A 27,684-nucleotide genomic window follows, 5' to 3' on the forward strand; every position below is an offset into this window, starting at 1 on the left:
TTTTCTATTTCCACAAGAATGTTAGTCCACAAGCCTTAAGTTTATTCCTAAACCTCCTGAACTAATGCCACAAACCAAAACAGCCCTTCAGGTGAATGCTGAGAACAGAATGACCACAATAGCACAGCACAGGGACTGAGACCATCTCATAGATTCAATGGCTTTTTAAGCTCTATAGTAAGTCACCTGGTCACGGCACAGAGACCTCTTGGCACCTTCCAAGGGCTGAGACACCTTTGAACATAACTACACTTGAAGGCCACGTTGCTCCTGTGGATTTCAAAACTGAGCCACAGGGTAAGGGAGCAGTGTACACATTCTGACATTACACCATTATGAAGGCTTGTGGCTTCTTCTTCCAAAAATGAAACCCACAAATACATCAAAATGTAGACACTGGTCTTCAGAATCACTGTAGAAGGCCCCAGATACTTGTTTGGAAAGTGACTGAACACTAAGATTTAGATTGTATTTCTTGATAATCATTTCATGCATCAGAAAGATTTTATTCCTCATGGAAACATTGTCCCAGAAATGCAACATCACTACACAAAATAGACACTTCCCACACCATAAGGTTCATTAGTGAGAAATAAACCCTCTTCCTTGAATGTGGATTCAAATATGCTATATCCAAATACATATATGCTAATATTAGATTGTTCTGGCTCCCAAAAAGTGCTTTCACAGGAATATTTAGATGGAAAAAACCCCAAACTTTCACAAAACATGAGTGGTCTAGTTAAATGGGGTAAGATCTCTCCGTGAGAGGAGCTTCACAAGTCTCCATCAACAACTTTCACCCTTTACGTTCTAAAAGACTCAGCTCTGCTTCTAGTTCCTCATGCTCTTTGAGGAGCACAGATTTTTCTGTCATGGGAGGCACCAGCCTTTTGCCCCTCCCTGCCACAGGAAAGATACTGTCAACTTCCAACTTCTGCATCTGCAAGAGATACTTTGGCAGTGGTTGGGAGAAGAGTCTCTGTTGTATGTAGTCTCTATCACTGCTCTTCTGAACTAGCTGTACAGTAGCTTTGGTACAGTGTTAACCTTCTTTTATATATATTAGGGTTTTTTTTCCATCAAGATGTGATCGTTGCTTCAAGAGGCTTTTTGAAGAAAGTCTCAGAAATATCACCCCTAGATACACATCAGCAAAATATTTAGTTAAACAAGCAGCAAGAAAAAGCCTAGTAATTGATTAGTGTTCCTTTTGAATCAGTTTGAATGCTCACTTAATGGCAGAAACATCAGCTCTGTATAGCATTATCTGTTCATAGAAATGTATTCAGACTCAGCTGCAGCTTTGCTGAATACAGCCCTGAGTTAGTACTTCTCTCCCTCAGCGACAGCCACAAACCCAACACTCACTTCCATGAGGCTGCACAAAGCATTCCCAAATACAGCTTGTGCTGCTGTAAACCCCGTCCCCCCCAGCCCTGGAATCACTGAGGATGATGGCTTTGTACTCCCTTCTGTTATAATTCCTTTCCACGTTTAACAGATTCTGTTGCTGAGAAGTTTGCTCTGCAGAGTAAGTCTCACTACTGTCAGTTATACACCGAAAAGTTCTCCTCCCTTCCTGTCGTTGTGGGTGGTTTGAAATGCCAAAGCCCCTGTTACCCCTGAGGACAGCTGTGTCAGGGGCTGCTGAAGTCAAGCACAAGTAGCTAAGGCAGAAGATTCCAGGGCCTTGTTTAGGAGCACAGCTAAGTAGGTCAAGAAGCGTGAGCAGGGTGGCACATGTGAGTTCCTGGCAGTGATCCCTTACCGGCCCCGCGTGTTCCGCTCTGTCCGTCGGTGTTTTCGCCGCGGTGCCTTTGGCAGGCTCAGCTCGTCTGTCTGCCTGCACAGCCCCCAGGTAGTCTGGTGGGGGGAGGACAACTTCACCTTTCTCCACCAGATTTACAGAACTAACACTTCGGATTGGTGCAGGGCTGCAAGACAGAACCCAACAAACACCACTCTCAGTGCCTATAAAACATCTCTCGCTTATCTTTGCCTCAGCAAAGCACAGAAGTGCATGAGCTGGAAGTTAATAAGAGTGTACACAGTGCCCTGAAGTCAGTGGGGCTCTGAGTTAAAATTGTTCTAAAGGCACTTCTTGAGTCTGTGTGTAACCATCAAAACACCATAATGTGATCAAGGCATCATACTACAGACTGTTAGAGAGTATTTACTGTACATGGTACTGAACCTGAAAGAGCATGAGCACAACAATATCATTTTTAATAAACATTAGTGAAGATTTGGGCATTTCTGCAAAATATTACCTTGGCACTGGGGCAAAGGCTTTTTCTTCTGCTGATCCTTCTAGTGGTCTTGTGTATGATGATGGAAACCATCCTCTTCTGTAAGGGGAAAGGGGTTTATATTGTATGAAATAGGAAAGGTCTTTCAAAAGACAACAGTGGACAAAATCATAGACTCAACAGATGGATTTAACTGTTGAAGATCTGATTTCTGATGATGCCAAATTAGTGTGCAAAACCTCCCTAAGACAAGTGCAATGATTTTCCAAAAGACTCCAAGTCCCCAGTCAATGACAGCCAGTAAAAGAAGGTGGAAAACCATTTACTAATCGCTGCTAACAAAATGTGATGAGACACACATTGCCCTCATGTCCAAGCTGGGTAATGCATTGATTCTCTTACAGTCTGGTTGTGTCGTGCTCCCCATAAAGCCAACCGTCCTTCTCCTCAGCTACCAGCAGTGTGATGATGTCCCCCTGGTCAAAGCTGAGCAGTGTCTTGTTGCTCCCAGCAGTGTGGGGGAAGATTGTCTTCACTTTTTGCCTTTTCATTATATTTAGCCCCGTGGCAACGGAAGTCGAACGCGATAAACTGGCGTCATCGGAACGCTCTGTCGCAAAAAGAAAACCAAAGAAAAGCAAAATTAGCCGCACACTAACAGAATTAAATGCAGTTAGTAGTCTGACAGGAAAAAAAAAAGGAATACTCAAGTGCATATCAAGTTCTGAGACTCTGTACTTTCCACTTAAACATCTCTCAGTTACCTGCCAATGTTTCTTATCACCATGAAGGTCTTACCAGCACATGCAATTACACACACACACTCAGCACAGTAATGCTGAATCAACAGGCATAAAAAGTTTTTAAGTTTTAACTGGCAACTTTTTCCCTCTTTTGGCATGAAAAGTGCTAAACAATCACAGCCGTAAAAGGTCTTGGAAAATTTTTCATTCAAATAAAGGTAACTGTGTGTAAAATCCAAGATTTTACTTTCAAATGTGCCTAGCACTGAGCTTCAGCTGCATCCAGGAGAGCTGCAGATGCTTTCTGCTTTGTGGATGTTTAAACCAGATGTTTACCAGAGGACAAAATAAAGAAGGCTCAAACTCTGTTATTTGAGTAGTACAATATGTTGTAAATGCATTTTTAAGGAAGAAATGCTGGAATTGCTATCACCACGTTGAAGAGTTCTGCATTTCTTATGCTGTGATCTAGGTTTAGTTCTTTCCCTTACCTATATCAAAGGAAGGTAAAAAAATCCCTAATTAGAAACTTGGGAAACGAATCTTAATAGGACTTTACATTTCGGGAAAGAAAGACAAGACTGTGCTCATTTTGTCCCATGTGTATTCCTCTCTCACTGCTATGTGCCCTTAAAAGAAACCAAAGTGACACTGCAGAGTGTTTATGTTTGTCTGTGTGCACTGAAACAATCCCTGGGATATAGCCTCTGCAGAACTGCAGAATACATTCTGCTCATAGCATTGCAAGTCATAAGAGCAATTAAGTTGGGTTAATCAGTGACACACAAAGTGATTAAAATAGAATCTACTTGTCTTGACCTGCATTTTACTGCAAACAATTCTCTTATAGCACATCTCTCTCCTCTTAGAGAAATATTTTGTACAGACCATTTCCTACTCCTCTCTACATCCTGGAATTCACATCATCACAGCAGTCAGGAAACCCTGAGGTCATTTTGAACACTATGGGGTGTCATTCACACTTAACTAGTTTGCAAGGAAGGAACTCACCTGCTGAATGATTTTGTTTCTCAGAAGGTGCCTTGGAAGCTGCTGCAGGATTGTTGAACATATCGACGAGTGGGCTGGTGTATGCCCTGCCCGTGGGGGCTGGGGGCATGTGGGATGCATTTTCATACTGAGGATAAAAATCAGGATCATAATACTGATGAGATAGTGATAGCTTAGTTGCAAGATTAAATTCTAGAGAGCAATGCTTAAATATTCCCAAATGATGTATATTTAGACCTGTCATAAAGCCCACATGTTTCTGTGGAATTGTTGAAAGAATGTTAGTAAGAGGCTTCTGTCCCTTGTCAGTGGGAAGGCTACCATAGCCTTTTTTCCACAAATAGCATAATGATCTCCAGATTTTTCTTGCTTAGAAGTTTACTATTCTCATTTAGAAATTCACCAGTTAATGATGACACAACATACAAATAGATAGAAATGAGAATTTAACCTGTACTCTAATAAGAATCATGAAGGGAAGAAGGAAAGAAATAGAAAATAACATTTTGTTTAAGTTCATATTGGACACCTGCTTCTCCCAGCTACACTGGGTGTTTTTCCCATAGCAGAGCTTCAGCTCAAAGATTTTGGTTCCATACACAACTGAGGTACATTACAGACTCCATCCCAAATCCCAAAGGCTTAGGTACAACAGGAGCTAGTGAAGCCACTCTCCTCCCACTTAGCAAACTCTGTGACCATCAAAGGACAACCTACCATGGTGTTTCTCTCTATCATTGGTGAGGGCTGTGGTGTCCTTGATCCAGGGGTGGACCCAGGTGTCCTTATTTCTTCTATCATCATTTTGACTTTTTCAGGCACTTTGGTGGCATCACTACAGATCTCCTGCCACCCAGGCAGCTTGGATTTTAGGAAGTCTGCACACTGCATCCAAATTAAAAGGTTCTTGTCAAAGATTTGCTTTGTCATAACGTTGCACAGACCTATTGGGTAACCTTCATTATTCCAAAGTGACACCACCAGCAAAATAAAAGTCTTCTCAAAGATTTCTGTGAGTAATACCTCTTTGAAACAAATCATACATTTGCTGTCCTTTTTCAGGGTCAGATACTGGAAATACCTGATCAATCCACATATATTTTTCTTCATATATGATTTTTAAAAAGTCCCAGCAACCCCCGACTGTTGCTACAAACACATTTAAGAGAATACAGCATTGTAAGCATTTTCTATGAACTGATCACAAGACTTCCCTGTCACTACAGGATTCCTTGGCTATTTCTGGCAGTCTGATCTACATGCTGCAGGAGATACTGAAGATCTCCTCTATGACTGGATTTCAGGAGTTTCAGTTTATGTTCACAACACTGACCTGGGCATGGTAGAAGTGCATGTGCTGGGTAAAGCTGCAGTGTTTGTCAACCAGGAAACAGAACCTTCTCTTCTCTTCAAGGAGAGCCTCTGTACAGCCTTCTGCTATAAACTGCTGAATGTCTTCCTGTCGAAGCTTCAGAGTGTCCAAGTACTAAGGGAAAAAATATATCACACAGAGCTCCTGAGTTTTATTTGATACTATATCCAATTACTGACATAAACTCCAAAAGCCTTAGAAAAAGCTTTTGGAAAGGAGGACTGGGGTAGGGTGGCTCTACTTCCGAGTCTTTCTCTTTTCACACACACATCTGAGCTCCCTCTATCTCATCAGGTAAATGTGTGTTCTCCCTACAGGCAATCAACAGCCCGTTTAGGGGCAGTGCAGAGCAAAGCAAAACAAGGAACAATCTTTCAGCCTCTGACTAAAACACTGCAGTAGATAAGAATATGTCAACAAAGCAGTGACTGTGCTGAGCCACAGATGTTCTAATTAGGCTAATTACCTTCGTCTGCTCCACAGCACTTCCATTTACTCACACAAAGCTGTGATGAGTTTCTACTTCACTTAAGAGGGGAGAAAATAAGTTACTACAAAGACTAAACTATATTTCTCTGAGGTAACAAGGATTCATGACTAAACTGTGATTAAATGTTAATCCTTGAACTCTCAATCTAATACCTTAAAAAAGAAATAAGGATTAGGAATGCAGGTTAAAAGATGGGCAGTAAGAAAGGAGCTATTCCTATCTGTATTTAGTGTACATACAGAGCTTTGTTTGAAAATCAAAATAGAAAAAAAGGGAGGAAAAAATGTATAAGCTAGCACGAAGTGTTGTGCAAATAAAAATACCAATAGTAAGCAGTTTTGGAGAGACACATGACAACCAAAGTATGATTTATTAATCGTTTCTCTTCCGTGTCATTTCAAGATTGGCCTCAAGATGGCAATGCTGGATCGAGGGCAGGAGGAAAGGTAAGCGCTAGTAACACAAGTTGGCATTGCCTACTCTGGGAAATTATAGCGAATTGCTACTCAATTTACACAGCTTAGCCTGACTCCCTGTGTAAAACTCTGCATAAAGGTGTCGTTACAGAGGTACTTTAAAAATATCAAGTAGTGGTTGAGGGATGAAAACTAATAACTAGAGCAGAAATCTCTGTATACATTCAGTGGAGCAGTGTGAGTTCAATTTCAACTGGAATATATGCTCTGGGAGTGCCTTTAATATAAACCAAGTCTGAGGAACCATTAACATTTTCTGTTGACACTTCTCATACAAAGAAAGAAACAAATAAGAGACAATGCACTGACCTCCATTTCTTTATGCTCATATTTTGTCACGTTTCGTGCTCCTTGGCTTTTCCTTCTGATTTTTTTCAGCTCAGCCTGAGACTTCTCTAAAGAATCCAATTTGCTTCTGTGTTCAGTTTGGTACCTCTTTAAAGTTGCCTGCAATCAAAGCATTTACAACATGCACTCAGCCACAGAGCTGTTAAGTGACTAGAAAGCATCACTATGATACATGAGATATCGCTCAGACACACCAGAGAATTTCTTTATGCAGAATTTGGCCATATTTATGTATCTAAAGCTCCTTTCTAATGTATCAGTTACTTTAATTAACTCATGGGGAATGATTTCTGAAAAGATACTTTGATAGACAAATAAAATGGGAGTTTTAGAATCGAATGTACTTACAGTCATATACTTTACATCCAGGTCAGTTTTCTTCTCCAGTTCAGATATAATTTCTTTATGAAATTTTTTGAACTTTAAAAGCAAATGAATGAAGGGTTATTAAACACTGGCAAAAGTATTTTAGAATTTCAAAAGGAAAATGAGTTTTAGAAAAAGAAATTGTTTAACTTACACTCTCCTCTAGACTGTCATTAAGTTTCTTGTGTGTTCTTGAAATTTCTACCAGAACTTGGCCTGTTGATAAACACACAACCATATTGGTTTCTTTCCTAGAGTTCTGAAGTTATTTAACAAAGAGCAGTAATAAAATACATTTAACTAATATACTCATTAACTAGACTCTATTTAAGAGGGATAGGAAATTTCTTGTTGCTCATCACAGCAGTTTAAATAACTAGCTCTGGCCACAGACAAACCAAGCAGCTCCCAAGTGACAGAAGAATAACTAATCCTGCATTGTTATGCAAAAGGGACATGGAGTGCCAGACAAAATAAATACTTCCTTCTCTCCAGAATACCTCTTATTGGTTTAGTAACAACCTCATTTCTTGCCAAGTCAGAGAATAGCACACAAGTCATTCCTATCCAAATAGCTGCTCTCTGCTTTAGTCTGAAAATTAGACTTCAGTGTTTATTGAATAACTGCACCTTCAGAACCCACAAAGTAACCTTTCAGTTCAGTCAGAGCACACCTGCTAAAACAGATCTGATACACACCCTGATGAATTCCTTCTCTGTTTTATCAGCGGTTACGGCCTGACCATATGGCATTAACCAACAGCCAACACGAAGCAGAATTCTCAGCATCCTCTCAGCAGATCCTCAACATGCCAGTTCTGCTCTGCTGTCTTCCAGCACAAGCCTACCCATCTTACTCTGAACTGAGCAGTTAAAAGCTGAATTGTTTCATTTTGCTTCAGGAGGATATAGAGGGAAAATCCCTCAATCCCTTGGGTGTGGTTCTGTGCACAAACCAATGTAAACTGCCTGCTGTGGTCCTGCCCTGTGTGCAGCCAAACACATCACCCTGCCTGGCACACATGGCCACATCATCCCCACTCCCTTCCTCGCCCTGGCACTGACACACTGAGTGTGTGTCAGCCTTGCCTGGGAGATTGCAACACACTGCTGAGGAGTTGGAAGGGCCCTCAAGTGCCCAGTTTGACTTCACCCAAATCAGACCTGTTACCAGCTCCCAACTAGGAGCCATTACAAACACTGGAAGTGCCAGGGCCACCATCAGATTCCCAAACTGGGCTACATCTGAAAACCCTAACTGGAGCTGTGTTTTCTTGGCATTGCATTTCCACAGCAAGGCTGGCAGGTTCAGCTCCACAGCTAGTTCACTGAAACACCTCCTCAGTAATCCATCTATCCCTCAATCAACCTTCCAGCTGTCCCCCCTGTGTTTGCCCTACGGGTGCCTGCAGTGTTTAACCTGCACTTGTGCTGTGCTAGTGCCAGACAGGCCCACAGAGCTACCCACAGTACTGGGATTCCAGCTGCACATCACTGCCAGGCCCTGCATGGGACTGCTCTGTGTGTCCCTGCTATTTGTTACCTTGTGCAATTGCAGTTTTCTTTTTTCAAGCTGAAAATGAAAGGATGTACTAACTGTTCAACATGCTTTGCAAATCTTGTTTCCTGTCATCCATACTCTGAGAACCCTTGAGTTAGTCAGCAAACTTATCCCATAATGCTTCAGATCCTTCAGCTGCTCGGAAAAGCTCCCAGACGATGTAGATAATTAAAAAATGTGGCTCAATAAAATGAATGACAGAACTGTTAATGAGAACCTTCTCATCTTCTCAGGCATCCAAACCTGTCTCCCCAAAGTGCAGGTTAGTGATTTGGTATCCTTCCTACATAAAGTAGAAGCATTTTCAATGCGCCCGGGTATGTTAACACCTTTCTTTCCTGCCAGTCCATCATTCCCAAGTTACATCATCCCAAATCTTGGTTTCTTTGAAACAAGAACCTTCTCTCCTGTGAAGCAGGATGATACAGCAGGTCTTTAACTATGTAATGTAAAATATGGCTCTGAATTACTGCTTATAGGGAAACAGGAGGTCATTCAGGAGCAAACACATCTCTCCTGACTTTTCAGGACTCTCTTCATGCCCTAAACCTCACCTCTATGACTCTTTGCACAACAGGCTACAAGAGACTCAGAAGAAAGAATCAGAATACAATGAGAACAGACAACCCCTTGACTCCTGAAAGGAGCTCAATGCAGGACGAGGGATGGCAGAGACACAGGTGCTGTGTGTTGTTTTAAATATATATTTAGTTTTTCTGAGTCCTTCTGTACAGCCCACACAGTGCTGTGATTTTTCTGTTCATATTTAAAGGTGCTGGTGACTACAGAAACATAAATACTATGAGAACTGAGAGGTACTCTAGTAATTAGTTGCTCATACGCAATAGAAAAGTAAATACAATGTAGTTACACAAACACTTGAAGTAACGGACGAGGTCCTGTTATTTTAAGGCTGGAGATGAATGCACTTTGACCATAGTGTTTCTGTGTCACCAAGTCAACTGAACAGATACATTTTAGACTCTTTAGCTTTGAAAGTTAGTATAGGTTTGTAAATGCTTGAAAAGGAAAATGTTAAAAGAAAGCTGGGAAAAAAATCAAGAAATACAAATAAAATTTTAGGGTTTGTATATGCAGACTAGAAAGTTATTTGGGAAGTCACAGAAATTCAGGGTGAGTGTCCAAATGGCCCTCGAAATAATTGCCCTTATAGATTTTCGTACTTACAACATGAACTTATTCTCTTTCTTTGTAAAAAGTCCATTCTGAGCATCTGCTGCCAAAGCAATGCACTTAGCTAATAGTTGGCAGTGCTACTGCAGCCACCACGAGTGTTCCAGGCACCGACAGACACTCAACAACGTCAGGCACTGACTGAGCTCTCGTGTGGCTCTGCCCTCCCTCCCTCCCTCCCAACTTCCCTCTCTCCCTCCCTCAGCCTGTCCTGCCGTGGAGCTGCCCCATAAAACACCCATTCACCTGCGGCCACAAGACTGGAAAACCTGATGCGCACGGGGGGTTATTTCTGTCCCTCTCAGCTCTCACTCACTGCAGCCTCAAGTCTTGGGGCTTTGACTGGTTAGAAACAAGTTTTTTTTTCATCTCTCTTACCAAAAAATACTGCCAAAACATGTTCTGAAATGAATACAACTTTTAAAACTGCACTTCCTTCTACATGGTTTGTGCTGGATTATTTTTGGAGTTTATTTTGGAGTGTTCTAGAACACTTTTTACTAGCCTGTTTGGATAGCAGTGACTGTGACTCTAATTGCGTTTTCTTTTTCTCCCAACCAAAGACTCCCTGTGCTATACATCAGGCAAAAGCCACTTTATGCTGGATCTCCTCCCTGCCCCGGGAATCCACAGGCACTGCATGTACTGGCTCACCCATTTCATTTCCTCTTTCCAAATGTTGATCCAAAACATGAAAAGGACCCATAGTAAGCACACTCGGAGCTATTCAGATTTAAATTATATATCGGATTCTGCACTTTGAAGAAATAGAGAGCATTTTGCACAGTGAACACATAGCATGTTTCTTTGTTGCCAGTTTATGCTAACGGGTTAGCCACATTTTGATGGTCCTCCCAAATAATACTAGTACAAGAGGAGAAGTTTTTGTAGAAAGCTAATTCTGGAAAGACAAAACAGCACCTAGTCTACATGTAACAGTGTCCAAGTAGAATGGAAATTGAACAGCTTCAGGATAATATTTGAATTTTAATTACCATGGTGAATTATAGAATAGCTCTAAGAAAGATGACAGGTTACTCTGAATTAATAGCAGCATAACCTAAGGCTGAGCCCTGATGTTCAGTAATTATTCCTCTCACAAAAAGGTACAGAAAACTACTTAAGGTGAAGACAAACATGTCTTTCTCACATCAGTTAAATATTTTGCTATGTATTAAAACTGCTCATGATCAGGTTTTATGTAGGAGAGCTCATAACACACAATAACCAAATATTAACCTTGTCATCATTTACTGGCAAACCCCAAACCTATCAAACATAATGACACGACCAGAGCACATGATAAGAGGCCCCTTAAGTCCAATTCGTGGCAACCATAATGTAAACAAACCAGTTTCAGGCAGCAGATTATGCAATGAATTAATAAACCCAAACCACTTGTCTTGATGATAAACACAATTATTGAACTACTTGCCTTTCAAAGATACTTTTTTCCTGCTTTCCATCTCCCACACCCTGAACATGAAATCTTTGTGACTAAAAAAATGTAGGTATGCATTAAATATTCCCACTTTGTTTCAGAAAACACAGAAACATTGCACGTGTTCACAGATACTTGTTCTGACATTTTGCTGTTACTTTAGAGGTGCATTGGAGGGAAGAGAAGAAACAATCCCTTTCAGAAAGGGATTTTGGGGGAACAACTCAAATACCTTCAAAGACTTAAAAATAAACCAAACATTTCTCATATATGGTTCATGAAACTACACTGCATAATACAGCTGCAATCTGATATATGACCATGAACAGGAATCCCAAGTTCCATGGGAAATTTATTTCCATTTCAAATAGGTTCAGTGCACAGGTAGAAAGATCTTTTGAGCTGTAACTTCAGGAATTTGTGACATTTTTAGGCTTAACCAAGGCTGTTGGTTGTATATGTACTTCCTCTTGAGAAAATAAGACAGACTAGAATTCCACTAATGATGTTGGTTTTGTTACCAAAAAAATAATAAAATCACTAGCCCAAAGGGTGTAACCTTTACTTCTCCATGAGCAGCATCCCCTAAGCAAGAAGACATCCTTGAAATCCTGTCTGCACAGGAGATGAAAATCAAGGCAAGCAGTTTCTAAGAGAAATACTGGCTGTAAGGTCAGAACTTCGGCAGCAGTTACACTTCAACCTCACTGTTTGCCCTGACTGATTGTTGAGGTTATTTACCTTTTCACCTTATGTTGACTGTTCTTACGAATGGCAGACTAGAAGAATTTGTTCAAGTCAGAAACAAATACGGAACTCAATCAATAGAGTTCTGTCATAGAAACAAGTACCAACAGCTACCAACAAAATCATTTAACCTCTTCAAATACCAGATAGCTACATTAGAACCAATAACAGGATTAATTGCATCAGCTTACTTGAAACATGCTTCAGTTTTGTTTTATTTAGGGGAGGTTGCTCTTGAAAAATTTCAAGTCTCTTACTAGTCTTTTACATGTCTGGGAACAGGCAAAGTGCTTAATTATATCACTCATTTACCTCCTGTTGTCCTATTTTGTATTCAGGGCAGGTCGAGTAACTTTGTGTCTTAGAGATGAAGCCACATATTATTTACATTAAACAAGAGAATGAAAGGCTGAGTCAAAGCTACACATGGAGACAATATAGTCCAAGTGTATTATTAGATGCCATTGCTGGCAAGATGCTCCTTCCTCCAAGTCACCCTTTGCCCAGAAGAAAGGCATTTATGACACAGGAAAGTTAGAACCAAAGTCCTTTGAAGCCAGTAGCCCCTGGAAGGCAGCAAAATAGGAAGTTTCAAAGGAATACAGTAGAACAAATAAATAGGATGGAATAAAACATCCGTTAAGCTTCAAGCGTGTTAAATCTATCATTCTGTGATGGGAAAGATTTCATTGTGCAACAGATGCCTTAAAGAAGGCAAAAAGCCTTAATGGAATTTATTGTGAAAGAAGCAAATCATAAAGAAGGACAAACTAATGTAGAACTTGCCCAGCTCTAACTGCACTTTGCTTCTGATACAATTTGTCCAGAAAGCTTTAATACACTCCCCCCCTTACCTGCAGAATTAATACTAATATGCACATAAATCACTAGGATGAGGTCGAGTCTGCCTTTCCTTACTGCATGAGCGAACAGGGAATAGGAAGCAAAGAGTAAATCTCTCTCTACTTCATTTTACAAAATGGCATTGACACATGACCATTCAGTGCCATTTTGTGAAGGTGACTGCAGAGGGGGAAGGAGGAAAAGAACAAAGCCTACAGCTGAGAAAAGGGGAAGAGATTTTGGAGTGTGGTAAAGTATTTTAAGTCCACTCTACGTGCTACATGTAGTGCCCTGAAGCAGCACCTCTAGCAGGTAGCTCTGTTTTACTGAAGCAGCAAAGAAATAGAGTCTGTAAATTAAACAAAAATAGAAGAAAGGAGAACATCACATTCTAAATGGCATTCTGAGATTAATTTTTAATTTAAAATATGCAGAGTTGTCACTGGGGCTGTGAACAACAGAAGTGTTTCTATGATACAACAAGTAAATAAATTAGTTCATTTAAAACAGATTAAACACAGGTTGAGGGGAATGAACAAACCCTCCAAGACACAATGGCTGAAATCTGTGTGTTCATGTAGCAGTCCAGTAAAATAAAATCCCAAAGTGATATCGATCATGAACCATGAGGAATGAAACTGAATGTTATGATACTATTGGATGCCTAAAAAAGCATCATTTGTCATCCAAAGTTAGCACACAATATTTCAAGCAATTATCTAAAACTGATTCAATGCTCAGAGTTAAGTTTCAGTTTCTCCATAGCTCATTTTTATCACTATTTTCTTACAAGTTCCATTGCTTCTAAATATTGGAATCCTTTTAGATGCTTTACAGTCTTATTGATACAGAAGAGATAAACAGTCCTGGAAGATGCCTAAGTCTAAGTAGTCTAAGTATCTTCTCTCTTCATCCAGACAAAACCAGTAGGCAATAATAGGATTGTACCGGACACTGTTGCTAATTTTGTGAGTTGGGCACTGATGGTGTTAGGGCCTGATGAACTCAGGGCTCTACTTGCTCCTTCTCATAGGATTTCACTGTTGTGTTCCTCTTATGGCTCCATAGCGAAAAATGTGTTCTAGCCCATGCAGTTTTTATGTGTCTTTGATCACAGTCAAAACTTCATCTGCTTGAAGTGAAAAAATCAAGTGGGATGGGGAGTGTGTATGGGGTGGGATTAAAAAAAAAACAAAACCAAACCCAACGAAAAGCCCCCAAAACTACAGCTTCTGCTTTTAGCCAGTCAAATGATTTCTTTCCAGCTGTATCACAGCCAGCATACTTGACCAGGAGTCCACAGCTGTTTTAGCCAGCACAGACTACTTTCTAGGTACAACTCACTTCTGCTGGACCAAAGGCAACTTCTGCCATTGTACAGCAGATGCTGTGCACTAAGTTCTGTCCTTCCCAAAACATTTATTTTGAAACACAGATATTTGTATGTACATGTGTAAGATCCACATACAATACCTGTCTCTCACTGACACACACTTGGCAATACTCTCTTTAACCCTTCCCTGGCACTAGATTATACATTGCTCTCAGCATGAGAAATTGAACCAAAGAATCCTGTTATTCACAAATCCTCTTCTCATTTCATAATTAGCCAAACAATGAAGGGATAGAGCACAGTTCACTTCTGCTCCAGTAGCCTAACACCTCTTATGATGGCATTGCCTTTTGTAGTCCAGGATCAAAACTACAGAGTCATCTGTTCTCTGTCCTCAAACTTTGTTGATGATCATGTGAAAGAAAATAGCACAGGACCACATAATGAAGTATTTTACCAGTATGTAAGTCAGAATTCAGATTACTTGAATCAAAATTATTATTTTTCTTTAAAACTTTGGAATATTTAAGTATTAAAAGAGACAAAACACTCCTCAGCTCTTTATACCTTAGACAGTCTATGACTGTTTGTAAGTCCCATTCAGTTAAACCCAAGGATCAACTTGCTTTTCAAATATACTTTACTAAGACTAAAATTAATGCCAAATTCTTTCAGCTTGACACAAGTGATTTTAAAAAGCATAACACAATTCATACCATGCACTACATGCTATAAAGTGCACAATGAGCTGCTCATCTGTTAGCTATTCCCACACAGACCTGACAGGAGGGAATACTTATGAGATTATCAAGACCATTACAACTTCCAGTTACTCTGAGCTCACAGAATCATAGATTTTAGGGGTTGGAATGGAACTTACAGATCATCTAGTCCTACCCCTGCCCTGGGCAGGGACACCTCCTCACTAGATCAGGTTGCTCAAGGCTCATCCAACCTGGCCTTGAACATTGCCAGGGTTGGGGCAGCCACAGCCTCCCTGGGCAACCTGTGCCAGTGTCTCACCACCCTTAGAGTAAAAAACTTTTTTCTAATATCTAACCTAAACTTCCCCTCCTTCAATTTGAGCTCATTACCCCTTGTCCTATCATTGCAGTTCCTAACAAAGAGTTGGTGGGATACTCCCATTTTCCCATTTTAAATGGAACAAAAATATTAGCTTCCATTGTATTTTCAAAAGGAATGTGACCTTCTTGCAGGTTTAGCAAAGTTCAACCTTCAGTCTGGTTCCCTTTTCTCTCCCAAACCATTTTGATCTCTTAGTCAAAAAAATTCAGAGATCAGAATTTTTTTCAACCTGCTATACCATTGAACAGATGTTAATTAACATGAAATATTCATTTTGTTTCAGATGATTGGTAAGCACAGAAACTATATTTTAATGCTAAAAAAAGGAAAGGAAAAGCATAGGCCACATAAATAATGCATGAAAAATGACAAACTTGTTTTTCCACCTGTTACTCCATTACTAACATAGACAAAGACTGCTGCAGGCATTTGAGTTTTTTAATCCAAACATATAAACCCACAACATATTAAGGTATTAATGCCAGAGACTGATCTTCCATAGGGTCTTGGAAGCCTAATATACAACAGCCTTTCATATGTGGTGCTGAGCAAGTCACTCATAATCTGCACACAAGTTGAGTGCAGAGAAAATGAGTTACAATACAACCACAAGCCTGAACTTGCCTGGATGAAGCTCTGCTGGTTTTAGGCAGATTAGTTAAGGAAGATCATACAAGAAAGTTAATCTCTGTTTTACAGCAGGACTGGAACAAATAAATCATAGTAACCAGCACAAACTGAAGTTCTTTATGGGTTTCCAGTACTACAGAGAATAAATACTTAAGTCATCATTATAAATGTTACATGAAATGCAATAAAATGCAGGGAATCACTGCAACTGTCATTACAGCACTTTGTAACTGCTGCTGAGTTCCACAGGCTTAGCAGTGTCAAAAAAAAAAATCCACACCCAAACTGAGTCAACAGTTTTGATAAAAGTCTTTTTCTCAGAAGCCCAAGGCAACTGGTTTTGGTTCCCTGTTTCCCTCCAAGGGATATCCATCTACAATGGGTACGGGATTTTTTTGTTGAGGAATAATTCATCAGGAAGAGCTGACTGGACAGACTAAATATAGTTAGACCTTTCCTTGCAGGATTTACAAGCCAGTTACAAATATGATGTCATTTTTCTTCACAATGCTGTTATTTACTTTCTATTTTCCAGCTCTTTCTCTCAGTGAGATGTTAATAAGTATATTTTCTCTACGCAGGCTATGTAGAGAAATTTCTTTGCCAACAGATGTACCTGGGGCTGGTGGGAAAGAAAAATTGTGATTGCTAAGCATCAGCTGAGGGACAGCAGCCTCCTGCCTGCTGTGCCAGCACCAGCTGGGGGAGAACAGCTGTTCCTCCCATCAGCCCTTTCTGGAACCAGACAATTTGCACCTTATCTGTAAAGTTTTTTAAGAGAAGTTACACCAACATAATGGCATACAGACCAAATTTTTCGGAGTGTCAGCCCTATAAGAACAAGCTGCAGCATCCATTTGTAAGCATTTACGTTGTGTTTAATAACAAACCACCTCTTGTTCACCGTGTTTCTTGCGACTGTAATTTCTGTTTGGATGTTAGCAGGGAAATATTTTAAAACTTCACCCCAAGGCTGGCTCATCTCCTTCCATCTTTCTTACAGCAGATTGGAGACTATACAGCACAAGCTCAGAATGTTATTGTAAATGGGAAGATACAAAACCTTGCACTCCTGAAAAACTCCCACAACTGCTTCATATTTCCATTGCAAGACAGCTCTCTGTGTAGTTTCCTTTTATAACACAGGAGTGGCTTCTTCCAATGTGGTTCCACGATAAATATAGCATAAGAGTGTTTTATTAATGCTCCATAGAAAAGCTGGCCTGATTCTAGCTACTTAAACTGCAGCCTCTGAGCTGGTTTCCCAGAAGTTTCCCCCAGATGAGGTGCTAAAGGTTCTGTAGCTGCTGGCACAGTTCACTTGCCTTTCTGTCCAACACGATCTGTTCCAACAGGCGCACAGTGATACTATGGAAGAGCTGACAGGACACAGTAAGTAAGGTGGGACAAGGTGACAGATCTCTCCTCTGTAGCTGAAATGAGCCAGAGAAGGAAGAGTGCAAGGTGTCATCTTTCTAAGAGTAGTGGAATAGGATTCCAGCAGGTCAATGTATACCTTAAAGTTAGCCAACAACTCTACCCCCACCCTTTTTAATTTTTTTTCAATGGAAGTGCAGCTAGCTACATCCACATTCAAACTAAATGATGGAATTTTCTCTTTTTTTGTTTGGCTTTGTCACTAGTAAGAGTGACACAAGTGCTACATCCCAGAATTAGCAATAGAGTGCTAATAGCTCTGAGAAGTACCTGCTGAAGCAGCAATTTTGCTTCATAATCAGGAAGAAAATAGATAGCTTTGAATGACAAATACTTGCAAGACAGTCTTTTAAAAAGAAGATACTGCCTTATATTACAGTCTGACCAGAAATTTTTCAGCAATTAGATAAGTTCTTTGTAGCAAAGTCAGAATTTTCCAATTCAGCTCCAGAAGTTTTTCTATATGAGTTGACTGCTTAAAGCTCAGTTTCTGATACAGAAAGTCTCTTGTTTCTCCAAACAGAAATGAGGAGAGAGATAAAAGCCCACAGGGTTTCTTTTTATTGCAAATGTAAAATGAAGTGCTTATCACTGAAAAGAACAGAAATCAGAACTCTACAGACTGAACCTCACACTACTGATTCTATTGGTATTACATGTACATGTCAATTGTTAATTTGCTTTACAAAAAGCTAGGAAACAGTTGCCAAAGGATCTCTATGAACCTGTTAGATGTTACTCAAGAGCTTTAACTTAGTCTTACTAAAAAATCCATAAGAAATGCCCACTATTAGATAAAGTTCAGGCCTATTCCTCAACCATAGCTAGTTTATTCTCTTGCTGACTGATGGTTTATCAGCCTTAACTCTCAAGCATCAAGTCCAGGGCTCATCCTCTGTCAGGCAAGAATTCCATTACTATTATTCCTATGCACACCATTAGAAGTTTGAGGTCTTTTCTCCCCACCTCTCTCCATCTTGTGACTCCCACAAACAGAGCAACCTTACTTCAGTGTTTGCTTCTCTACATTATTTGTAGTGGGTTTTAACCAGCATGTTTCTCCTGAAAAGAACCCGAATGTTTCCAAATTCTTACATTTTAGCCTACAGATGAGCATAAGCTTTTGCAAACCTGTTTCCAGGTAGAGTTTAAACAGAATGAGATTATGAAAAAATAAGCCTATAACCCAGGGCAATCGAAATAAATTATCACTCTTGGTTGGATTAGATTGGAACAGATTTCTGTCTCATTTGATTGTTGTTTTAACATACTGACCTTCTGCAATTTAGTTCCAGTGATTAAGACAATGCAAAGTAATACTTTCTTTCTTGTCCAAACAAACTATTTTGATAAGCAATTAATAGTTTACGCTTCATAGTTCTTGATGTATTCCATAATGTAATTGTGGGTGACTGCTATAGATGCTGTTGCTACACAACAAACAAAGTGGGACTTTACACCCACAATATAAAATGAGATATAACTACAATAACTGCAGGTGCTGGGAAGGCTGTTTGGGAAGATATGAGAAGTGGTATTCCATGGGTGAGCAGGAAATCACTTCCTGATTCCTTGTGCAAGTGAAGGCTACAAAGCCTTTGTTACTAGAGGAGCAGTCTCACAAACCTGTGTTTTGGGCAAGACAAAATCCATTAGCAACACACCATGAGTTACTATTTTAATGCTGTGGTGTAGCATCTACATGACATTGGTGTTAGTGCATTATTGAAACACGTTCAATTGTGCTGCTGTGGTATGCTGAAATTTGAATAGTATGAAACCTTAACATTTTTAAACCTGTAGTTTCTTGTTTCCTATCTTTTCTTCCTAGAATCAAAAGGTGCCTAGAGGAAAAAGAAAAAGATATGCAAATTCTTTATTGCAGAATAACTTGAACCACATAAATTCAGGTTCTGTTCCTAAATGCTTGTAGCCAAGTCTGAGGGATTACAAGCTCAGAAATTCAGGGAAAGGGTGTGAGACACTGGCACAGGTTGCCCAGGGACATGGTGGCTGCCCTGACCCTGGTGGTGTTCAAGGCCAGGCTGGATGAGCCTTGAGCAACCTGATCTAGTGAGGAGGTGTCCCTGCTCAGGGCAGGGGTTGGGACTAGACAGCCTGTAAGTTCCATTCCAACCCTTAAATTCTGTGATTCTATGAAATAAGAAATTAGAAAGAATGTTGACTAAATCAACTTATCATAATGATTGTGTTAACTGCAGTACAGTCTTCTACTTCCTCAGTTTACTTAAGCTATTCTGTATTCAAATAATTCAGAGAGCTTCATCCAGATTGAAAGATAGAGACACTTGGTACAAAAGCTCTGAATCAGCTGGAATATCCAGATTTCCATTTCATTCTTGTTTACCTTTTCTGCTTCAATCCCATTCCACAGAGAAAAAGCATTTTCTGGCATTTTTAGTGCATTTTTTTGTCCTACTACTTATCCATCCTCTATGCATTCTACCCTCTATTTAAAAAAGTTTCTTCTCTATTCCTGTTTCTCCCCTGCTGTGGGGCTGGTACCCATTTTCCTGTCTCATTTCAGAAGGCCACGTTCTGAGTTTCCTTGTGAGAAGGAAGGACTGGCTGTGGGTTTGATACCAATCTTTACATCACACTTGGCAGTAAACATGCTCCAGGTCACCCAGCAGGTTTGGGTTTGAACTGTTAAACGACCTCCTTTTTTGGCAAAGATAACAGAAGAATTATGCATGATAGAGCTGCTAGTGGTCAGTAACATGCCTTTTGGCAAAGGAGAGAGAATTCCACAGTTTATTCCACAATACCACACCTGTGCTAACTCCCCTGGGCTACAGGGTCCACGAAGGAAAAAAGTTTGATCTGGTCAGTACACATCCCATACTGCTCAGCATCAGCTAACAGTCTTATAATACAAAAGGTTATAGTAAATTCCTTTTTTTCTTTCTTTCTTTTTAAGCAGCTACTTTCAGAGACATCTGGGTGTATCATATTTCTCTGGTAAATAGTTCAGGACTGCAGCCCAACTTCAAAACTTGTAAGACTTTCTCTTGAAAATGCAAATGATCTCTCAGAGACACCTAACCACATTATCCTGCCTTTTCCAGTGTTCACTGACTGTCCTTATCTCTAAATTAAGTATTCTATCCGAGAGTATGCTGGAAGAAATCCAGAGTTACTGTTTTCCTTAAGAAGACTAGATTTTCCTGCAGTAACAGTTAAAGCAGAAGGTGATCAGAGAGCAGTGTGAGAGGCTGAGCATGAAGCAGGATGTGTGTCTAGAAAAGGGTTTATAATTGCAGGGAAGAGTTAAGCAAAAATATAGTTTTAATCACAATTCTGTATCGTCCCAAATAACAGAGAAAACAGTTCTTTTCGGAGTTCAGGACGAAATTACCCAATGACAATATTTTCAAAGCAGCAGACAATATCCCCCAGTCCTGTGATGATCCCACACCGATTGCTTCCCTGCAGCCACTGCCTGACTGCAGAACCTGTAACTGCATTTTCTGGTATTTTATAAGACTTTGCATAGTCATTTCTCTCCACTTTGTTCTATAGTCTGACACCAGCAGCTCTGCTTTCTGTAAACAGCTGCAAAGCAAACACACAAAGCACCTCCATCAGGCTGTTTGCTCTGTGCTGTTTGCTGTTCGGCCGCTCCCTCGCGGCTTTCAGCACACAAGTTCCACTCACACAGAAGTGGTTTCAGAACAGATCATAAAAATGTATGCAGGCACAGAGAAAACAGTGGCCACTGCTCAACAAGAATCTTTCCCTTCAATTCTAGTGCACCAGAGCCATTAAAAATTTTTCTAACTCCATTCTTTTTTGATCAGCTGAGTTAACAAACTGTTGTTAGAGGAGCAGATGCATTTCACATCACTGGAAGAGTCCTACAGAATCGAAAGTTCACTTCAAGCTATTTTTGTCAAAAAGCAAATGAAGGCATTAAATAAATAGTTCTTCTGTGTAGTGTAGTTCCTACTTCTCTGTTTTGTATTGATGTGAGAGTCTTTAATCAGAAATACTATGAATGCTTTGTACTCCTTTGCCTAGCACTGATCACACTGCTCAGCCTCCAAAGTGAAGCTGTCAAGGTGAAGTGCTGCTGCTGATCCTTCAGAAATTCAGAAATTATCTCCAGGAAAGTGCAGAACTTGTAGTAGATCTATATGCATGTAAAATTAATCCATCTTTGAGCCTACAGTTCCTCTTTCAAAAGCTCAACTAGAAAATAAATACAATGCACCTGAGAACTTTTAGTGACACCCTTGGTCAAAAGCAGTGAGGTAAACCTGAACTCTTCACAATGAAACTCATCCAGGAAGTTGGTTTAGTTTAGAACTGCTCTCACACACTAGGACTCCTCCTACCAATAGTCTGTTGCAGAAATATTTCAACATTCATCTCTGAATTAAAATTCAAGCTCCACATCTTTTCATATTTACTTTAGAATTATATAAATTTAAAAAACAAATGCTTTGAGTGCATAGACAGATATATAGTCACAAAAGTAAAGGAAAAGGTGATTTTCTCAAAAGATTTTAAGAGTCTCAAGAAATAATACACTGGAAAGGCATCTAATCCCTTATTAATGTGTTATTTAAGAGCAAAACATACTTCAGCTGATCCTTCTCTACTTCCCATTGGTTCTGTGAAGTGCCAGCAGGAAAGCAAAAACAAAATTTGTATTTTGAAGTTTTAAAAAATGAAATTTCACTTACCTAATTCTTTAGAAACTAGAGAGTCAGCTGGTATATCCCCAATCTTTGCAAGGCTATCATAATATGCTCTTCCAGCCACCACCATAACTGAGGGAAAGGGGAAATACAAGTGTTAGAAAATCAAAATATTTTCCTTTTTAATTAAACTATGATCCTATGAAGTCTTGGAATCCAGGGCACACATTAAGAGAGGTGTGTGGCAATAAGAAAATCCTGCTATCAGAGAAAGTTACACAAGTCCCTGTAGTACCTGCTGATTTGTGAAACCAGGAGTCAAAGACAACACACCAGAGTATATTAATGTAGTTCCAGCCTGTTATTTAGTTCCAACTTCCAGGCATACCCAGGGGCAATCAGCCTCCAGTGGGGAGGTTTGTGGATAACACTGTACAGGCTTTGTATCCTGCAATGACAAGTACAATTCCTTGTCAAAACAACACATTGAAATCTGAGGCTCCTACTTATAAACACAAACTTTTCCACTTCAAGGAAATTTTGGGCCTTTAGCATGTAATGCTAAAATTTCAAAAATTAAGTGTCAAAGATGATGTTCAGGTTTTGCAGATAACTCATTTGGCATTCGTTTCTAATTGCCAACATACCATCAGTGCTCAGGAGATTATTCTAATTTACATGGTTTGACAACTTAGGGGGCTTAAATGTTGGAAGATCTTTGGTTTCTTGGTGAAACATGGAAAATTGGCATTGATATATACAATTTCTGCAGAGTCATTCTGACACTCCAGGAAAGTACCTACTTTTGTCTTCATCACTGAACTCAGAATGGCACAGAAATCTGTATTCCAAGAACTTTTAGCCATAAACACCTCATCAACAGGTGCATATACAGTTTAAGAGGAAACCTGAAGGTTTAACAACCAAAAAGACAGGTCCTGGATGCTCACCTCTCACCCCACCTCCAACAGTTTCCCCTCTTATTATTTATGGTTCAATTCCAGTTTTACAGGAACCAGTAAGTTCATTTTATATATCAGAAGGTTTCAGTTATTTCCAGTTAATCATTTCCTGGTTAAAGCCAGTTTTGCTACAGTGAACATGGAAACGTCAGGACTCAGCTGCAGAGAGGCCAGTGAGAAACATTTCACATAGGTAGATCTGCAGTGGTTGCATTGCATCTTCACACCACAGAGGAAAGAAATAACAAGGACAAATTGCCAAGGTTTTAATGCAAAAGGCAGTGAAAAATACTTAGCGAAGTTAGTCTTCATAATTTTTTGTAGTAGTACATTCTTGACCTAAAGTGAATGCCAAGCAAACTCTCACTGTTGACTTTAGGATACTTTTTTATATTTTTCTGAAAGGAATAGAATTGGCAATTGCCAATTATAGGTCTGTATTTTATAGCTCTTATTAGTAAGATGACATCTTTGGTTACATGACAGTGTATTCACTGAGAGGCCTGAAACTCTTCCAAATGAAACAAAGATCCTTTTTGGGGCTCTGCTGCATCAGACAAGGCTGATTTCTGTCTAAGCTCTCTCATAGGTGCTCTGTATTCAAACTTTCTGAAGAGAAGAATTATACTGGTGCTACTGATGGACCAGTGTGCCACCTGCATGAGAAGATTTGATGCCAGTCCAACTCTTCCTGCCTGTGTTTTCTCAAGACAGCCCCAAGTCAATCTTTTCTCCTAATACAGGCAGTAAAACATGAAGAAAATGTGTGATTTCCCCTGTGCTAATCAAGCTAAATCAAGAACTCTGCTTGTACAGCCCTTTCACCAGTACTATGGCTTGTAACCTACTTCTGCAGAAAAGGGGGGTTGACCTTTTCTCCTCAAAATGTAGCAAAATACATTCTAAATCTATTGGGAGTTCTTGTAAATTCTTCGCTGTCAGCCTACTCCGACTTCTTTGGAAACCTGCAAAGTATTTGTTTAGCAACAGAGTATTTACTTCTTGTTACAAATGATTTAGACCCCTCAGAAGGGATGGTGAAAACATTAACAATTTATGAGAGTCCAAAGATGACTTTGCAACACTTGTTGCAACACTGCAAACATTCACTGGGAACGGAGGGTTGGCAGATAGTGCTTTATCAGCTGCTCTGAAAGGCAAATGTGCTAGGACACAAGACCCGTCACCCTCTCCAGCTCTGTTGTGCCTCTTCCAATTGAGTTTGCCAGAAGGGATGGTGAAAACATTAACAATTTATGAGAGTCCAAAGATGACTTTGCAACACTTGTTGCAACACTGCAAACATTCACTGGGAACGGAGGGTTGGCAGATAGTGCTTTATCAGCTGCTCTGAAAGGCAAATGTGCTAGGACACAAGACCCGTCACCCTCTCCAGCTCTGTTGTGCCTCTTCCAATTGAGTTTGCTTTGCAATAACGTATCAACAGCACAGTATGTGGAAAGCAAAACCCTCAGAAACTGGTATAAAAATATTTCAGACATATATGGAAACACTTATTACTTCTGGTACTACCTGTAATTCCTAAGGTCAGGTGTCAGGTAACCATAATGTTAACCCATCAGGTTAGGCACTACCACAGATAAGTAAGTCAACATTGCCCTGTTTTCACCTCCAGCAGCCTTTGGTTTTATCTTTTTCTCAAGCTTGGTCTAAAATTTGCATGAAGAGAGATTTCGATGTCTGTTTGGCTATGCACTACTTCTGCAGCATCACATTGCTCAGAGTACTAGATTACATGCAGGGGAAAGAGATGCCATAGGCTTGAGTGAGGCCAAATGAGAGAGATTTTACATTGCTTTCATATGGTCCCAAGCAGTTCAACAGGTCTGCAGAGGTGAAATGGAGCAAGCTCCAACAGGTCCTACATTGTAGGCTTTGGGAATCCAGAGCCCAGGCCTTGAAATCCCTTCTCAGAGTCTCTGAAGTCAGTAGTGGAAGTAAACAGCTATATTCCAAAAGTTTGAGAGATTGGGCTCTTGGAGTCAAATGTATTCTTTCCAGTTTTGACTCCATTAAAATGATAACATCAGGATTAGTATGGACAACAAAAAAAATCGTCAATCAATCCACTCCAACTCACAATAATTCAGGTTGTTCTGTTCACAGATGTGCACAGGTCTAAAAATGTGAAACATCTCAGAGAAAAAACCCAAACGTCTAATTTACATAACTTTGGGGTTTTTTTCCATTTATGTTATTATTCTAATGTGGGTTTATTTGAAGCCACTTTCAGTTTATTTTGCAGTAGCTCTGTGTTTAAGTGTTTGTGATGCAGCTTCTTCAGGACAGTGGAAAAAACCCAAAAGGTTGGGGAGAGGGAACATAGGTTTGTGTGTTTGTCCTTGTTAGTTGGTTGGGTTTTTTTTCTCTTAATTAAACACATCCAAAGTTTGACTTGGAAATTAGCTTATACACAACCCTCATATCTAATATGTATATTTAAATGAAACTTAAATATTCTTCCTGAAGTTAGCACCTAGAAAACTTACCATTAACAGCTTTTTCATAATTCTTCCCCAGATTTATTAAATTCCTCAGTCCTGGATTGAACTGTTCCATAACATTCTGGTGAAGAAAAAACAAAATTTGTGTTATCGAGGTAATTCCACAGTGCATGGAAGTATTTCTGTCAGAGTCACTCAGGTCTAGTTTGAAGCTTCATATGTACAGCAAACATCTGGAAAGGCAGGAGATGGGTGAAAATTGCTTGGGGGACAGAGGAGAGCAAAGGATGGAAGGGAAAAGAAACTGAGCATTTAAGATCAGCAAAAATAAAAAAAAAGATAAACTATTTCAACAGGGGTGAAAAGGAGTCTGACTTCATATACAAAAAGATGCCAAGTATGTGATTGGAGTTTGCACAAAACTGTCTTTTATGGTAGGTGACAGTGAAATGAGAATGAGAGAAAAACCTTTATCCACTAATTGTTTTATAAATTCAGACAACTCTCTGACAATGGTTCAAGATTTGAATTCTGGAAAAAAAAAAAAAGATAGAAAAGGAAAAATAATTCACCAGATCTGATGCATGTTCTTCATGTTTTCTGTGTCAGAAATAGCATTTAGGGAAATGAGTTCAAGTTTTTCTTGTGTTGGGGTTTTATTTGTTTGTTTGAAAATGCTATATTTGATTGTGCAAAGCCATAGTTCTACCAGAAAGAAAATGAAAATTATGACCTTATTTAAATAGAAAGAGGAAAAAAAAAAGAAAAACCTACTGCAGCTGCTTTGGCTGTTAAATACAAGTACTAGCTGAACCAACCAGAATCTGAAATCCAGCAGCTCCATGCATGACTGCTCTCATACCCAGTAAATTCTGCAACCTGGTGAAGTGGTAGAAATTGTGACTTGTATTGTCATAGTGCAAGAAAAGTGCTACACCATTAAACAGAAACATTTCAAGTCTTTGCAAAAAGTAGAAAATAAGTTCAGCTATGAAGTATGAATCCAAATTTGCATTTGCCCAAAGCTGGGGGTGAAGAAGAGAGAAGAAGCTTTTGCCTTCTCAAGAAAGGAAGATCATCCACAAAGTCTGAGTTGTTCCTACTCTAAAGCTTCAGTTACCCTCCTGTTGGTCAGAGACAGTAACTCTCTCTCCTCCTCTCAAAATCAATATTCCAAAGTTACTTGTGTCTTGATATGAGCAGTGAAAACAGAAAAGCAGCTGATGTGCTGCCCTAACTGCAGGAGCTACTCACTCCTCAGAACATTGCCCCTGCCTTGAACACAGGCAGCATAAAGAGCAGAATTCCAAACCCCTGGATGTTGCAATCCACTTCTGAACAATACTAAGTAAGTTTGAAAAAGAGACTCTGAGCTTCACTTATTTGGTGGTTTCTTGATTCCTTCCAGAAGCAGAACCACTATCAGAACTAAAGACAGAGCAAGTTTGCTTAGCACCTTGTTGTGTGTGTAAATAAGGACATGCCACATGTGCCTGGTGATTTACCAGCCAAGTAACCACAATGTTCTAATCCTTTCTTTTCTCTCTTCCACACAAAATACAATTTCATAGACACAGCTGCTGAGTCTCAGCAGCAATTTGGTAATAAATATTTTATTTTCAAACCAAATATAATACAAGCCCTGTATTTCCATAGGGGAGAACCTCAAAAGTTTTCACAGATCCTAGACCTCCTTTTCCCAGAATCTTCCTAACAAAACTATGGCTATGACATTACTCTGTAGTTTTATCATGGTGAAAGGAAGATCATGAGGTACCTGGAGACACCATTCTGTTATCTTACTATTTTTATGGCAATATTGTTATGACACAGCTCACTACTGGTCACACAGCAGAACCTTCAAGTTCAAGGAACTCAAAACAGATGCTTTCTGTTTACAAGAAATACAAGACTCAAGTGAAATAGTATCAAGCTTTTGGCTGTTATGTGACTAACAGAATGAAAATATTTATAGTTAGTACATAGAGGGACTCAGAAAGAACCACAACTGTCTTTATTTTCAGGCAAGGTCATGCAGACAGGACTTCAGTATCTTTCAAAGACAGCACTATACCTGAACTCTATGCAATTTAAAAAGTGAAGAAAGGAATTCATTCCAGTAATAGTGTTGAGTAAAAATATAAATATTTAAAAAATATAAACCCATTAGGTTCCAATACTGGTAGAGCGTAAGTTACATCCAAAGCAGACAGAATACCTGGCCCCACTGCCTTTGTGTACAAATTAAATGCAACTGGGATTG

General features: G+C 39.6%; 1 protein-coding gene across 1 annotated transcript in view; it reads right to left on the minus strand.

Annotated features, from left to right (window-relative positions):
- The window catches only part of BAIAP2L1 (BAI1-associated protein 2-like 1), a gene marked incomplete at its 5' end in the record, with an annotated part of 28,396 nt that extends 2,854 nt beyond the window's left edge, over positions 1-25,542 (minus strand). The window contains 11 exons of the mRNA XM_009077741.1: positions 1,772-1,937; positions 2,274-2,351; positions 2,655-2,862; positions 4,007-4,150; positions 4,717-4,891; positions 5,340-5,492; positions 6,654-6,791; positions 7,041-7,112; positions 7,213-7,274; positions 22,040-22,126; positions 25,467-25,542. Of these exons, the coding sequence (XP_009075989.1) occupies positions 1,772-1,937; positions 2,274-2,351; positions 2,655-2,862; positions 4,007-4,150; positions 4,717-4,891; positions 5,340-5,492; positions 6,654-6,791; positions 7,041-7,112; positions 7,213-7,274; positions 22,040-22,126; positions 25,467-25,542 (1,359 nt within the window). The remainder of the gene's footprint in view (positions 1-1,771; positions 1,938-2,273; positions 2,352-2,654; positions 2,863-4,006; positions 4,151-4,716; positions 4,892-5,339; positions 5,493-6,653; positions 6,792-7,040; positions 7,113-7,212; positions 7,275-22,039; positions 22,127-25,466) is intronic.
- Between the last annotated feature and the right edge of the window lie 2,142 nt (positions 25,543-27,684).

Source organism: Acanthisitta chloris, unplaced genomic scaffold, assembly GCF_000695815.1.
Source record: "Acanthisitta chloris isolate BGI_N310 unplaced genomic scaffold, ASM69581v1 scaffold43366, whole genome shotgun sequence".
In the NCBI taxonomy this organism is placed as follows: Eukaryota; Metazoa; Chordata; class Aves; order Passeriformes; family Acanthisittidae; genus Acanthisitta; species Acanthisitta chloris.